A 15,306-nucleotide genomic window follows, 5' to 3' on the forward strand; every position below is an offset into this window, starting at 1 on the left:
ACGCACACGGTTCTCCCTCACTGTCGCTGATTGCTTCTAATCATCAGTAATTAGTATTTCGTTGTTATCATGGACGCGTATTTAACGGTGTCTTAGCATCGCCTTCGTGTACTTTGTGTTTCTTTCACGATGCCGAACGAAATTGACCCGTTCTCTCGATCGAATTTCCTTCAGTTTTCTCCATGTATTTTCTATAACTATCCTTTATGACAAAGTACCCTTTGCGAGCATCTGTTTTCGAATGCCGCAAGAGTCTCTTCCTTTCACACTGCTTGCCAGCTGTTTCTCAAAGAAAATATCGTTACACTTATCTTCTCGCAAACTCGTGTTTAACGTGCGCATTCCTTTTTTTATATAAATGCCAATAAATCAAGCCTAACGATCGTAAAACATACACCTTGGCCTGATAGGATTAGTGCAGATACGATAAACAGGTGAATGGTATAAACGTCGTTTGTTCAACGTGCCTCATCGTCGCATAATCGTTTCTTGGATATCGTGTGCTCCTCGTGAGCGCTGGGTCTGATTCTGGCGACGTCGAGGATTCCACAGAATGGAGTGGTACGTTTGCCCTCAGGTGAAGACTCGCATACCGATGAGGAGTTTGAGTCGTCTTTGGCGTTGTGTTTACTTTTTGTACAAACGTATTTTATCGACGTCGCCCGTTTATCGGTTCTTCTGCGTTTATCTCGTTTCTTTGTTGGCTTCGACGATTGCCAGTTCGAGGGGGATGAGCTGGAATCCCGTCTCTCCGTTTCTGAACTGGAACGTGGAACGATAAGGAGGTTCATTAATTATCTCGATGAACATTAACAGGGTTGTCTTGTGTTATCGTGGACCAACACGATGCGCGGAAATCGTACTTATCAGCAAATTGAAACGCACTTTTAATTGATATTACTTATTGATTGATATAGACGCGCAGTTCATTTTTATTGCCAAACAATTTGAGTGCGATACCTTGTTTCGTCCAATGATGCACTGGTGGAGTCGTTGACGAGAGTCATCGGAAAACGATTCGCACGACACGTCCCGCACAATAGTTTCCGTATCATCTATAAAGATTAGTATCACTTATTCCCTGATTGTGTTGAAACGTAAAAATTCTATGTAACATCAACTTCTAATCTACACACGTATCGGAAAGTTTGTGATACAGAGGGGTTTACAAATGAAATACGAGTTAGTATCGTACCTTCGTAATTAAAAAGGCTAGAAAGACTTGAATGATCACCAAAGTGCTAGTCATGACGTAAGCCACGATGACGATCCTCAGGAGAACAGGACTGACGATTTCCGCGCAGCCATTCGTGTTTATGGTTTTCAATTCAGTTTCCAGGATTTCCGTGTGCTCGCACGGTATCATCGCGCGTAAATCGCAACAGCTGAAAGGTACACTTCGATCTCTGTATTCCTCGTCAGATATCGGGCTTTGAACCGCCATTTCCTCGCGAGCGGCGTAATCTACTCCCTGATCAAGGAACACGTTTCTGACGCTATTACATGTTGGAGACGTTTCGTAATTTTTTATCTGTTCACACTTGTTATACCGTGTCCTGAGTTACCCTTTTTGAATGGTGGATTCACCTGCCAGTCAAAGAGGAACCAATCTGCGTAGGAGGAATGGCCGCAGCACTGAAAGAGGAACTGTATCTCGTCGATCGCGTACTTGTAAGAGGATGCGCTAACGTACAAGTGCATCGAACTGTTGAAAATGTCGATCAACGTTTCCTGTCGGACGTTTATGTGGTATCCTATCGAGACTAATGTGGCGGCGTTCATTATGGCGCATATCGCGATCACTATCAGCAAACATTTTAATGTCCGTCTCGTCTCCGCGCAGCAACGTGGAACCTTTCGTCTGAATAGAAGAGAATAAAAGTCGACGAAGAAATTATTAACAAGTTTCACTATTCACAGTGTGAACGATTAATACCGAATACTCACGTGCGTATGCTACGGACAGTTATTAGAGCAGTGGGCAAGCCCAAACTGACGTTTACTAAAGTTAATATAGCTGGTCGTAAACCACCCGCGAATCGAATGATCTGCCATTCGGCGAATATCTCTAGGATTAACATGAAGAAACGTTTTGCTTCGAAAATTGCCAGAGTAACAGCCACACCATAACCGAATCTCACTTCCCATCCACAGTTGCATGGAACTCTTGCATTTCTCTTGAATACCACGTTGCTCTTCTGGCTGCTCTCGTTGCTCGACATTCAACAATTTTACTGGTCTATTCTATGCCTCTCGTTCGATGGATCTTTCTTGGTTTACCTGTAAATGTCTTCTAAAATCTCCAGTTTATGCAACGAAATGAAATGCCACCAAAGTTTATCGTCTAATTTATGACATAATACTATTCATTTTACTTAATTTTCTATTAATGTTCGTATGGTAAAAGATTTTAGATAGCATAGTAAATCATAAATGTATGCTCTTTTCTTAGAAAGAATATAATAACTATATTTTTAATTGGAATGAAAATTACGATCGTTCAGAGAGGAAATGAATATTTTCTTATATAAGAGAATCGTTAGATTATCAAGTGCACAAATTATTCTGTAATTCCAGTGGAAAAAAGAATTGTCCGTGAAATAACTGTGAACTACGCAAACCACTATTTATCTTTCAACTTAGCAAACCACAAACCGCTGCAAAATTACTGGTGACACGCGACATTATTGTTTCGACATTGCGCGCATTCATTTAGGACGATCTTGACCGGAAGTTACCAAAGAAATAACACAATTCCCCAAGATTGGAGGGCAGTTACTCGGGGGTTATGATCGCGAATTGTATTGCACGATTAATTTCGATCTCTTTGTGCGTTATTTTATACAAGAATTTTATCGAATTTGTGCCAAAATTGATTAAAATGGAACGCGATGAAAATTGGGCGTTGGTTCGACCCCGTCGGTGTTTCCATTAAAAGTCAAGAATTTATAGTGTATTAATACTTTGCTCAACGTATCGCCGTATTTTATCTGATGAGCCACATCTGTTCTATCATTGTGTTTGTCAGAATGTCACAATGTCACATGCAGCATTCAAGGTTAATTGGTTCCAGACACAAGCAGTGCTTGTGGCGTTTGCTCGAGTCGCGCCGCACACGCTAATTTGCGATCCGATTAAAAGGTGATCTTCTAATTAAATATTCATATTTGCAGAAAATCAATTTAAAGCGCGTGTAAACGAGGAGCGGAACTCCTGACGTGTTGTTCCGCGAAGATGAACAGAATACGCGTCGGACGACAGGTTTATGATCTGCGCGAAAGTATTGTTGCAGTTTTGTCTGAAGAAAGAACACTCACCAGATGCCATGATGCAAAGAGATAAGGCAGACTTTTCTAAAATTACGAATCGACGAGCAGAAAAATTATACAGTTTTTAAGGTTTTCGTGTAAGCAAAGATGATGCTCGCTCGATGGGTCATTGTCTTTGGTTTGAAACCAATTTCACTCTTTAACTAATTTCCCGACCCGATTAATTTATTAACACGAAGAATTGATAGATAGCAACGCTTCAAGTTTATCATTTACTGTATCTGTATTTGCGCCAGATAGTTAGTACAAAATCTTAAATACAACCTTACGAACTAATCTTTACACGACCATTTTCATATATCTCTACAGGTATCGAAGGATTAAATTGAGCACAGCGCTAGACCTTACTTTCTACATTGAGCTTCGTCACCTTATATTACTATGCCTTTGACGTTTAAATATAAAAAATTATGCCGCTCTACTTCTAATAGGTTTAACGTCATACGTTGGTGTAACCATTCTACGTCAAACTATGTACACTTTGGGTGAAAGAAATATGGCAATAGTTCTGCTTTTGATTATGTGATAACACGATCGGTCTGGGCTTAGGTGACGCGATATTTGTATATATCAACGTAAGAGTTCTTCACGCCATAACTCCAGAACGCCAGGAACGGAAATTTTTCCGTTAAATACATAGCTAATCGCATTTGCCCATTGAAGAACGTTCTGAAGAATCTGGACCACCAATACGTGGGTGGCAGCAAGTACTTGTGAACTGTTAACTGAAGATTGAGAATAAACCTACTGTACCACGGCATACTTGATCGATCTGGAAATATTATAGTGCAAATTGAATTATTTAATTATTGATAAGTTTAAGATAGAAAAAGTTTACCTATTTTTAGCGAGTGATTGTTATTCGTGGCGGCGGATGACGCCAGAATGAAAGTAAACTTGATGAAAGCGGTTGAATCCATGTATGGATTCACAGGCCAGAGCGATTTTATTAAGGTATGGCTCATCTGATTAAAATCCTTGTCATCGCTGGCGAACCCAGGGAGAAAGACTTCGTCTAGAAGCCGTCTGCAAAGAGCACGCGTCTCTTCGACGCTTCCGCTGCAAATGTTGTACCTGCGAAGAAATATGTTCTTATTCCCTCGTATTCTCTCACACTTTCCAGATACGTATTTGGCACACGAACTCGTCTTTCATGCCCAGCATGCTGCCAACCACTCGCCAAAAGTGAACCAATCCTTCGAGTTCCTCTGAACTGTAGTTCACCCCAAGATAATCACCGCTAAGGAGGGTGAAACCCATGAATCCGAATTGGGCCAATGCCATGTCCAGTTGCGAGACTCTGCTCAGACCCGCCATCAGGCTTCTTCGAAACGCCACGCAGTGTTTTTTCCGCACGATTTTCAGCGACTCGAGAAATCTGCAAAGGAAAAAAGAAAAAGGAGAAAAAAATATTGCCCTTACCCAGAGACTTGTTATGAACGAACACAAAAGCCGCGTTCGATTCACTTCGTGGCGTCGATTTCCTGTTTATTCAATGTTCGGGGCACGGAGAATCCTTCTGTATGCTCATTTCCATCTGCAGTGTCTTTTTTCTGAATATCTGAATGATTTCGAAACAGGGTAACTTACGAACCATTGAAAATACTTATACAAAGGAAATCTAACTCGCGTGGTAGTTCTTATATTTGGAGAATTAGAAGAACATATACTGAAAGTTAGAAAAACAAATTCCTACTGAAATTTAATTATAAATTAGCGAAAGAATTGCATTAAGAATTGCAAGAAGAGATTTCTATTAAAATTAAATTAGAACTTAGTACCATTTTCACCTAGTAAGTTAAATTTTATTCGATAAATGTTTGATGGTACACGTGTCGACCATGGCATTTCGGAGTTCCCCAGACCCGAGTTTATTCGGCTTCTCGTCAATTGGTGAATACATTCGGCAAGATAAATCGATTGGAATACTGGCGTTGCACGCGCCACGCGGTTCCTCGAATGCCAATGAACGACGCGCCTCCACCGATTCTCAAAGGTGTATTTTCGCCGTGCGCAGGACATTTCGATAGGGTCCGTCGACAAATCGAGATACCCAGACGTATTTTGGGCCCGTGTACTCGCGACTGTATCTCAAAAAGTGGATGCGGTGGCAAGTAATGACCAACAGCTGTTGAAAGTTCGTTATTAATAGCGATAGACGACAAAAATAGACACTTATTTAAAGGATGCGTTATTCTCAGGCGTTTCACGTTTCCAAGAAATTGGATTAGCAAGCTACCGGGTCAGATGGTAAAAATTTACCTTCGAAATTATTTCATCGAAGTCTAAAATAATTGTATCGATAAAATAATTGCCTTTGATAATGAATATCTGACGTTTTATTCTGTATGATTAAAGGTAAATGAGTACGTGGGCTCGTTAGATTTACTTACTCTTTTTCCACATCTGGCTTTTTTTCGTACCACACCCAAGTGTGGAAAATTGTCGATACGTATCTTCGGAACGCGGCGCACGGTGTGCCACTCTGTCTGGTGAACATTAAAACGTCCTTGATCGATGGTACAGCGAGTAATGATAGCAGGCCGCACAGTTTGGCAATCATCATAGTGAAAGTATTGTTGCAGAACATCCGTTGGCCGAGATAAAATTTTTTCTCATCGAAGAAAGGAGGGAACTCTGGTTGCATCCATTCCAATTCCATGAAACTGTTTGCTCCATCTTTGAGCAGCGTTTGCAATTTTGACTCAACGGTATCTGAATTGAGAGGTAAAATATTGATATGAAGAAATTTCATTTCAACTGAGATACTTTGCAGTACTTTAACTCTTTGCATTCTGTTGACGTCCTGCGCTATAATGACACGCGTAATTTCCGATGCAGGATGTGCAGTGTGGCGAATTTATGGGTCGATGTTACAAAGGGTTTCAATTTTGAACTTATCGAATATCTGTGCAGAACGCAAATGCGTGTAAGAAATATTCTGAAAGCCTAAACTACAGGGAGATATAAGGAGTTGAAAGAAGAATGTAATAAAAGAATTTCGTTCGCAATGTAATGTACTCAATGCCAAATAGATTGCGAGTTCTCACGTACGTAAGGATAAACTTGAACCACGTTAATTGCAGTGTTAACAGTGAGCCATATCGTACGAAATTATCTGGCAAGTTCTAACTCTTCTAGACACGAAATATAATCGATCTTATTTTATATTCGTTACTACATATAATACAGAAAGTAGCTTTTTTTTTTATGTCCACTGTTACTGTAGAATAGCTTTGTCCTTCACGGTGGGTAGTTTCAACTGCTATGATCATGTGCTACTTTAAATCAAGAATCTCACAATTACTTGGTTGGTCCATTATTATATTATATATCCTTGCTTTACTCGCGAACATCCTGTCTCTTCAAAAATCATTTTAGACTCTTCTTGTGACTAATATATTCGAAGTTAATTTTACAGCTCGCGAAAGTGTGTAAGAATGCCAATGTGTAAGAATAAAGTTGTTCCGCATCTCGATCACTGTTCGACAAAACCTGTGGCCCGTTCGACGATTTTGTAGAACAGGCTCGCGACACGAACCACGTACGGCGTGTGGGTGATCTTTACCATACGATACGGCGGAATTCATTTGGTATTCAGAACCATCGAAAGTGGGTACATCTGTGCAATGGACGCGACAGGAATAAGAAGACAGATGCCCATAATCAGACGTAATCAAATACGACGTGTCCATTGTATTGGGAGTACCATCGAGTTGCGATCTAAAAGATAGGCGATTAATCCGATGATCGATTGCTTCAACAATAGTTAACTGTTCGCTTAGAGAAATACCACCGTCTCGAGAACTTCAGTATCGTATTAAAATTTCGCGAGAATATTTGAAGAACTTCGAACGGTCGTCGTCTCCTAAGAGTATTTCTTCATATGCTAAAGGTCAATTGGAACTCGTTTTATCAGGTATATCCCAATCAAATTCAGAATGATTTAAGGAGAGGAGAATGTAATAACAGAATTTTATCTAACATATGACACACTTAATGCCAAATAGATTGCACGTTTTTACGCGTGCAAAGGATAATCCTAAACCACGTTGGCCATTTTTTATTGAGGTAGGATACGTAATCGCGAGGCTTAAGCATTGTACACGTCCTAATTATCGAATGTGAGGGGCTCATATGAATCGTGGAATCTTCTAGGATGATCTACGGGATTAGAGTCACTTCCGTGTAACTATCGCTCACAAAGGATCTATTATAAGAGATTGCGAAACATTGAAGGTATTATAATCTGCACGGTTACAACTTGTTCAGACTTCAAAATGACAGCCAGTCTGCTGCAGTAACCAAGCGCGTTATTACAGAGCAATAAAGTATAGACCATTGCAAAAAGAAAAATCAGCTCATCTCGGTAATTGCAATAAACATGCCTCAATCGCAATTTGAACGTTATGCAACGCAATTCGCCGGATAAACAGAGTTTCTTCTGCTGTTATTCCAGCATTTATATTTAGCACTTATCGCGAAACGCACCGAAAAGTATTTTCATTTATTCTCTACTCGCGCACAGTAGAAAGTCAGATCATCGACATTATGTCATCGAATTTGTTGCGCAAAAAATTGCTTTCACCTAACTATATTCCAATACGCTATTCCGTTATCATTTCATTTCGATTTAACGTTCCATTAGACCGCACAGTGATATAGAACCATGAAAGAGCCGGACTTCAAACGATTCCAACAAAGTTGCACATGTGCTGCATTCGAAGTTAGATAGTTGAGGAAAGTAAGTCGAGGACACGAGTTTCTAGTTGCGCTTAGATGAAGTGTTGCATGTTTAGAACTTATATATAATTAGTTGATGGATGCAAGGTGTGTCGTTGAAGTATGGTTTGGAAATATCCATCTATTTAGGTTACTTCTGAGAGCCATCGCTGAGTATAGATCAATAGTCGTTGAAAAACGTGTATTACTTAAATATCGTTGACAATAAAACTATTGCTATTTTCATTTAATTATATCATCAAGCTGAGCGTTAAAAAAAAATCATTTAATTTTATTTTAATACAATTCGTTAGAGACAATTGGAAATTTTTATGTTCGATGGAAGGCAAAAATGTTATATGTATACTCATTTTGAGCAAGAAGGCACAAGGTAGCTAAGCATTGTGAAACCTTGACGAGTTGGTACTTCATAGAATTAGGAGAGGCAGCGATGTTTGACGAACTTTTCTCTTCTTTGTCTGTGTGCATCTTTAACGCTCTTAAAGAAATGTGAAATCATCGCTTAGGAAAAAGAACAGAGCCTTTGTCTGGTTATTTTCTCTGGAATGGTGCCGATAAAATCGTGACCGACAAACCACAATTTCTGCGCACTCTGGAGTAAACTCATTAATGTTTTGCTGAATGAGTTTCATGCGTGAAATAGATTCACGAAGCATTCTTGACACAAATGATTGCTACAACTATTTAAAAGTAATAAAAACTTGTACAGTGTAAAGTTTTATTGTAGAATTAGAAGAGTGTTTAACTAACAGTCTTATATATTCAACAGAAATATAATCAATGCGTATGGCAATTGATCAAATTTCAGACTCCTGACTCAAAAGAGAAATCGATCGATCGGTGCAAAACTACTACTGTTGTTTTATTTAAGTAGAATACTCCTCTTGAAACGGATCACACTCTCCAATAATAACAGCACATCGCTTGGCACGGAAATTGAACTTGGCAACTTGCGGGTTTACGTCTAGTCGTAAAATAACTGCGATAACCTGTCCACCGTGTACTTCTCGAAATGAAAAAAAACACAGACCTGTCAAATCCATCTCGTCCCTAAAATCCTCCTCGCACTCCTCGATCCGCTTCCTGGTTTCTCTGCGCAGAACTAACGGAACCACTTCTTTCACTCGAGGCACATCTACGAGTGGAGTGCACTGCACTATAAACTGTCGGAGTTCGACTGAAAAAGTCACGTAACCACGGATCACACAGGCTATTACACGATACAGTGAAACGGACTAATTTATCGTCACGCGAATACATACAGCATACGCGAGCAAAGAGGAAGATGGTCGTGTCTTGATGAGTTGATCGCACTAGTTGCGTGTATTGCAGGGGAATGAAACGAGTAAGTTTCTAGCATACATCTTAGGAGAAAGGTAAGTCTCCTACCTTTCCCTGGTCCCTTCCTTCACCCGGTTATGCAGCGCCCACTATAAATGTAAATGATTTTGTGTACGTGTCCAGGATGATACGTACGATGTACCTGAAAAAATCCCTACTCGAATAATAGAACATCTGATATTAAAATATAGATAGTATTATATTGGATTGGAAACACTTTAGCACTAGTTATAGAATTACATTAGTCGAATTGCATACGATAAAAATACACTGGTGTCAAAATTAACTTAAACCTTTAGAGGGTCGAAAGATAGCATATTACAAGTCAGTGGATTTGTTTTAAAAAATATAATAAAATTAAATTCTGGAAAGATTCTTCTAAGCATCATTCAAAACTGGGAGCGTAGATGTACAAACTTTGTATACAACCTTCTTTATTTAATGTTTCTCATTTAACTTCGTTACTTTACTTTATTAAGTATTACTTGAAGTCGTTAAAATGGCTTTGCGGTTCCCTGAAGTTTAATAAACTTGATTATATACATATACAATGAATCGTTTCGATTATTTTCAAATGGAATTTAAACAGTAGCCACGTGATAATCACGTGAGCACGCATATGGTAAAGATGCCGCTAAATAGAGTTACCGATAGAGCATAGGGACACTGTTCTTGAATAAATATAAAATAAAACCCAGTTGATCCAGTTCTGTACGTACAGAAAGGGAAAGTAGAGTTACTTTTACTTTTGTATGCGCGCTGGCTTTGTATGTTCGCGTACACCATGCAAGCCGCATGGTTTGGTACGCTAGTGAAAGTAGCTACCGCATTTTCGGCATTGCTGTTTGTAGTCCTGTACACATGTTCCGTGTACTTTAAGTTAAAACATATTTCAGATAGATTCCTATGACTATTTCACAAATTAAATATCGAGCACGTATAACACATCGTATTAATGTTAATTAAACGCATTGAAATGTAAATAAAAAGGCAAGCACAAACGATACGCAGGCATGTTTCACGTAAATCAATGGAAAGTTGTTAGAACTATGAAGTGAGTTGTATGTGCATTCTGTTAACAATTAGAATCGTTCGCTTTTTTCATTTGTTCTCTACTGTTGTTGCTTTTGAGCATATATTTATATTTTATCCTTCCCTTGTTCATTCCCTTTCCTTCTCTCTGCCTCTCTCTCTCTCATCTTAATCACAGAATTTTAGAGTACTGCTGATTAAATGAAGAAATTCCTTAACTTTATTCAATTATATCTCCCGCTTTGGAGGTGAGAGAGAGAAAGATATATAAGAACGCTATAAGAAAGAGTGAGACAGATGTTACTACACTACTCGAGAACCCCTAGTGCCATCTCTGTAAAAAGTGCTCAAACTGTTCGCTCAGCATTATCGACAGCGAAGTGAACTACTGAAGCACTAGCGCCATCTCTTGGAAGAAAGCTGAAACCAGGTCGGTAATTAGTTTCAGTACTCTCTGTAGAGATGGCGCTAGTAGTTCTCAGTAGTTCACTTCGCTGTCGATAATGCTGAGCGAACAGTTTGAGCACTTTTTACAGAGATGGCGCCAGGGGTTCTTCAGAAGGGTTGTAACATCTGTCTCACTCTTTCCTATAGCGTTCTTATATATCTTTCTCTCTCTTACCTCTAATGCGGGTAATATAAATTAAATTGAAATAAAGCTATTGAAATATATATCTCGACAACACAAATTTGCACAGTAAGAGCACTGTAATGTTACTTGTGCTGTATGATATTATATATTTATATTATTTATAATTTATATTGAAAAGAAATAAAGAAATTCTTGAACGAACATATAACAAGTAACATCGCAGTGCTCTTACTGTGACAAAATTGCGTTGAAGGGGTATTTATTTCATAGTCCTGATCTTTCTTCCTTGTCCTACATACTAATAATTGTTCTACTTATCTTTTGCAGTGAGTCACATATTTTTAAATTTCTTTAATCATTCCCGATATGACGACACATCTACTTTGTGCACGATTGGTACTTCAATTCACGAGTCTCGAAGTCTCGTAAGATAACAGATTTATTTTACGTCGCTCGTAGTTTTCTTCACATTGCTTTCTATTAAATACTAATATATGTATATTATTACATTGCATCTCTCGATATAACTAAATATCACAACTGATCCGTTCGATAAACTATAAGTATATTCGCGAAGTGTACTAACAGTTGAGTACATCAGTTTCACCAGTAGACATACATCCTTGCTCTTTCAGTAATGTAGTTATCTAGCTTATTCATCTTCTTCTTCTTCTTCCTCTTCCTCTTCTTCCGCCATCGCTTCCTCTTCCTCCCCTATAAAAACGAATTAAATTTCTTTCGTACAACGAGTAAACCAGTTTCTGTCAATTATACGGTTAATCCCACTGATTTTACCCATTGGTATAACTGGTGGAGGCGGTAAATGAGCAATCCTCCAGGCCTCCTCTTGCTCGAAAGTGGGGTCCTGAATCTCCATGATTTCAGGACCGATTTTATACTGATCTTGTACAGGTGGCATGACCGGTGGACTGTAATTATACGCGAGGTACTTGTGGCCCCAGCCGATGTATACGTTCGCGAAACGTCTGCGGGTCGACACCATTAAAGTAACATTAGCGTAATTTCCCTTTAACGCGCTATAATTCCACTTTTCCCGGTTGATTCGTCCCGCGATAAAACCGCCCCCTCGTTTCGCACGACTCGTCGCCGCCATTCCTTCGATACTCCACGGGGAATTTATACTCGTCGACCACATAAATACCGCGGAACACGTCTTCCGTTTAATGGAAAATCATTATCGAATAGGAAGCGGAGTGCACGCACCTTGCGCAGGCGAACGCGAACGCTCCTGGCCAAATGTTCGATCTAATTAACGCAACCGCCTGATCAGGCTGGACGTGGCTAGATTGCAAGGCTCTCCACGGTATTATCGAATCCACGATTGCGTCTTCGGACAGAGGCGTCAAAAGTGGTGGACCAACTTCTCTCTCGGGCCCAGCTTTCATCTCCTCCTCCTCTTCGTCTAGCTCCTCTTCATCTCCTATTTCCTAATTGAATAACACCTCAAGTGTATCGTCTGCTTCTATCCACGTCTGAACATCGCTTTTCTAATGGATTAAAACTAACTTCCTCCTCTGATTTTGGATTCCACCACGCAACGCGACCCTGTTTCAATATGTACGGCGCGTGATGGCACCAGTTCGACATGGAGCGGTCTATCAATTCCTTAACAGGCAGAGGATCGTAGTGCGCATTTTCAGTCAATATTCCTCCTACAAACGTAATTTGTTTTAGCGTTGAAATAGTTCTCGCGATCTCTCTTCGAGATCGATACGAAGTAACGTTACCTTCTTCGATTTCTTCCATTAACGCCTCCTCTTCGTCCTCGCCTGCGAAAGTAAAGAAACCAATCGGCGAGACTTGGGTGGCCGCGCTAATCCTGGCTATTTGGGCTCGTAGATAGTTTTTTTCTGTTCCAGGAAACGGAGGGAACGTGTAAAGCTGCGACGAAAGCAATTCGAATATGGGAGACGATTTTTAAAATATTTTTTGTTTCCTCTCGAAAGGGGCAACGGACACGTACGGGTGTTTCCAAATTTCCGGTGCAGCAGCGGACAATCTGTCGTGCAATTACTATCTGCTGCGGCGTAACCGGTGGCAGTTCGATCCACTTGTCCGTACCGGGCTCGTTGCATACAAAATACACCTGGAACAAAGTCGACTACTAGCATCGTGCCCAGGAAAACACGAGCTGTATTTTGCGTCGCATATTAATTCGGTGCAACGTTGCGTTTTAGATATTGCTCGAGTTTGTCCCGTGTATAATGCGCCGTTCCTCGTTGACTAATTAAATGTTGCCCGATGGTATCGTCCCGTTTTATTAACTATTAAATGAGAAACAATTAATTACGGAGTATCCAATTTCTTCGTTCACTTCGCGTTGACTATATTTCAAAGTGATTGTGCGTATTTGTTCGTACTTATTGCTGGTTGATCGTTACTTCGTTCGAGGGAAACTTTATCTCTCAGCTAAAGAAGTTTGCGTGTACCTTGGCATTCGTGCCAGTTCCGATCTTCTCCGACGGCACTTCCGGTGGTGGTACCCATGAATGCGTAGGCAGAGGCGGAAAGACGAGTTTCAAGCCTTCCTCGTCCTTTTCTTTCGTTGCCTCCGCTCCCTCGCCGCCTTCCGTCGCCTCTTTCTCCACATTCTCAGCAGCCTCTTTCTCAGTTCTGGCCGTTTCTTCCGCCTTCGTCCGCTCCTCTGCACGCTTCCGTTCCTCTTCCTCCTCCATCCTCTGCGAACCCCGATGACGTTAATTCAGAAACCGTTTTACCTTCTTTTCTCGTCGCAATTAATTTCCTCGAGCCTCGTGGCCTCGTAGTACTTTATAATTTAAGCAAATTTTTCTAGGCACTTAAAGAACACGATCGTATCCAATGTCTAATAATTTCATTTGGGAAAATGTGCAAAGTTAATTTACCGTTCTTTACTCTCCAGTTCATTTTATACCTCTAATCTGTTATTTAACTCCTCCGCTTGTAAGTCTGCTTCTACCACGTAGTAATTCTTTGGACTTCCAAGGATTTTCCCCCAAAATCTGATACATCGAATTACTAAGTTAGTTTCTTTTTTTCTGTTACAAAGATTCGTACAGGTACCTGACATTTTCTATAGGAGCTTCAGTCAACAGTTTTCGAACAGATAAATTGATCAACACCATCTCTCGACGCGGCATTCCTACGTTAGTCTGCTCGAAATAGTATAAAAGATCCAGCATATTTGGAACACTCTTCTTCTTCTTCTGATCGCCCTCTTCGTCCTCCTCCGCTTCGTCCAGCTTCTCGTCGCCCTCCCCTTCGTAGATCCCCTGAACGTCCTGCAATTACGGTAGAACGTTTAAACCGCAGGACCAAATAACGACCAACTCGGACGAAGGCTTGTTTAATTGTTAATTGGCGGTTGTCCGCACCTTGAACAGCTCGACGATCTTCCTAGCCTCTTCGTATTGCGCTGGTGGAACGTACACGTCTCGAAGATGATGAGTGTCTCGAGTCTTGAACCTCTCTTCTTTCACCCTTCTGCTGTACTCCTCGAAAATATCCACTGCGTTCTGCGGCCTTTCCGCGAGAATCTTGGCCAACACTTCCGTTAGGTGATCGTACCTGGATCATACAAATGGAATATTCATTTTTCTTTACTGAAACATCTATCGTAAATTAGGGGAAGGTTACTACGTTAAGTCGAGACAATTGTTTAAACTCGACGAACTCACAAACTATCGTTAGACTCCGAACTATGCTTCTGAAGGAACTTCTTAGCGCGTCGTACATCGTGCTCCACGCGAGGCACGTCATCCGGTGGTACTTCTTCGATATTATAGCTGTACGCCATCCTAGAAATCGGTCTATTTCCTCCATGAACGAATTTCTGCACGTTTCTCTGTTCCCTCGCGCGACCAGTGTTCAATTTTTATCGCCCAGCAAAAACGTAACCCGTTACTGTCATCGTTTTATAACTGTGCCAGGCAATTGGACAATGGATATCCTGTTTCTTCTTTTTTTTTTCACTTTTTCATTTGTTTCCAGCGTGTAATCAGGCGCCAGTTCATTCACTCCGTGGCCACCAAGTTTCGACAGCGTTATCCAATGACCCAATTACATTAACGAACCGAAAACGTTCCTAATCAACACGAAATTAATTAAGCTCGCGGACGTGTGAACGTCGCCACGCTGATCTCTCGTTGATTTCTGTTTCCTGAAACGATTAGCTCGCTCGGAACGAAGATACCGGACTATCATCGTGCGTTTCGTTACGTCGACGATTGCTTCTATCAAATTAGGAAGGGGAGGAAGGGTAGGAGGTGT

The 15,306-nt window shown here is 40.5% G+C and overlaps 3 protein-coding genes across 4 annotated transcripts; all 3 read right to left on the bottom strand.

Annotated features, from left to right (window-relative positions):
* Positions 1-120: 120 nt before the first annotated feature.
* On the bottom strand, positions 121-2,287 carry LOC143430381 (uncharacterized). Its single transcript, XM_076906620.1, has 5 exons — positions 1,948-2,287; positions 1,566-1,861; positions 1,196-1,404; positions 961-1,055; positions 121-762 (listed from the first exon to the last, which is right to left on the bottom strand). Exons 1-5 carry the CDS (start codon positions 2,220-2,222, stop codon positions 459-461), a joined length of 1,179 nt encoding a protein of 392 aa, XP_076762735.1. The 5' UTR covers positions 2,223-2,287; the 3' UTR covers positions 121-458.
* A 931-nt stretch (positions 2,288-3,218) lies between these two features.
* LOC143430122 (uncharacterized) lies at positions 3,219-9,132 on the bottom strand. 2 transcript variants are annotated; one of them, XM_076906123.1, is made up of 5 exons: positions 9,103-9,132; positions 5,723-6,044; positions 4,474-4,707; positions 4,168-4,403; positions 3,219-4,101 (listed from the first exon to the last, which is right to left on the bottom strand). In XM_076906123.1, exons 1-5 carry the CDS (start codon positions 9,113-9,115, stop codon positions 3,875-3,877), a joined length of 1,032 nt encoding a protein of 343 aa, XP_076762238.1. In that variant the 5' UTR covers positions 9,116-9,132; the 3' UTR covers positions 3,219-3,874. The 2 variants fall into 2 exon arrangements, with proteins under 2 accessions (XP_076762238.1, XP_076762237.1); XM_076906122.1 differs by lacking the exon at positions 9,103-9,132 and adding an exon at positions 6,898-6,934.
* A 2,557-nt stretch (positions 9,133-11,689) lies between these two features.
* Positions 11,690-14,833, bottom strand: Rsph4a (Radial spoke head protein 4a). The gene is made up of 11 exons (XM_076906134.1): positions 14,715-14,833; positions 14,412-14,604; positions 14,101-14,318; positions 13,952-14,039; positions 13,488-13,736; positions 13,022-13,144; positions 12,786-12,939; positions 12,565-12,710; positions 12,262-12,485; positions 11,833-12,023; positions 11,690-11,751 (listed from the first exon to the last, which is right to left on the bottom strand). The coding sequence occupies exons 1-11, from the start codon at positions 14,831-14,833 to the stop codon at positions 11,690-11,692; spliced, it is 1,767 nt and encodes a 588-aa protein (XP_076762249.1).
* Between the last annotated feature and the right edge of the window lie 473 nt (positions 14,834-15,306).

This window comes from Xylocopa sonorina, chromosome 13 (genome assembly GCF_050948175.1).
Source record: "Xylocopa sonorina isolate GNS202 chromosome 13, iyXylSono1_principal, whole genome shotgun sequence".
In the NCBI taxonomy this organism is placed as follows: Eukaryota; Metazoa; Arthropoda; class Insecta; order Hymenoptera; family Apidae; genus Xylocopa; species Xylocopa sonorina.

Coding starts and splice junctions, on each gene's coding strand:
- LOC143430381 (XM_076906620.1), bottom strand. CDS start 2,222: ATGTCGAGCAACGAGAGCAGCCAGAAGAGCAACGTGGTATTCAAGAGA. Junction 1,405..1,565: donor GAATCCACCATTCAAAAAGG/GTAACTCAGGAC, acceptor AGGAATACAGAG/ATCGAAGTGTACCTTTCAGC. Junction 763..960: donor GCATCATTGGACGAAACAAG/GTATCGCACTCA, acceptor TCCACGTTCCAG/TTCAGAAACGGAGAGACGGG.
- LOC143430122 (XM_076906122.1), bottom strand. CDS start 6,919: ATGAATTCCGCCGTATCGTATG. Junction 6,045..6,897: donor GAATTCCGCCGTATCGTATG/GTAAAGATCACC, acceptor CTCTCAATTCAG/ATACCGTTGAGTCAAAATTG. Junction 4,102..4,167: donor CAATCACTCGCTAAAAATAG/GTAAACTTTTTC, acceptor TAATATTTCCAG/ATCGATCAAGTATGCCGTGG.
- Rsph4a (XM_076906134.1), bottom strand. CDS start 14,833: ATGGCGTACAGCTATAATATCGAAGAAGTACCACCGGATGACGTGCCT. Junction 12,024..12,261: donor TTCGCGTTCGCCTGCGCAAG/GTGCGTGCACTC, acceptor GTCGACCCGCAG/ACGTTTCGCGAACGTATACA. Junction 11,752..11,832: donor TCCACCAGTTATACCAATGG/GTAAAATCAGTG, acceptor TCGTTTTTATAG/GGGAGGAAGAGGAAGCGATG.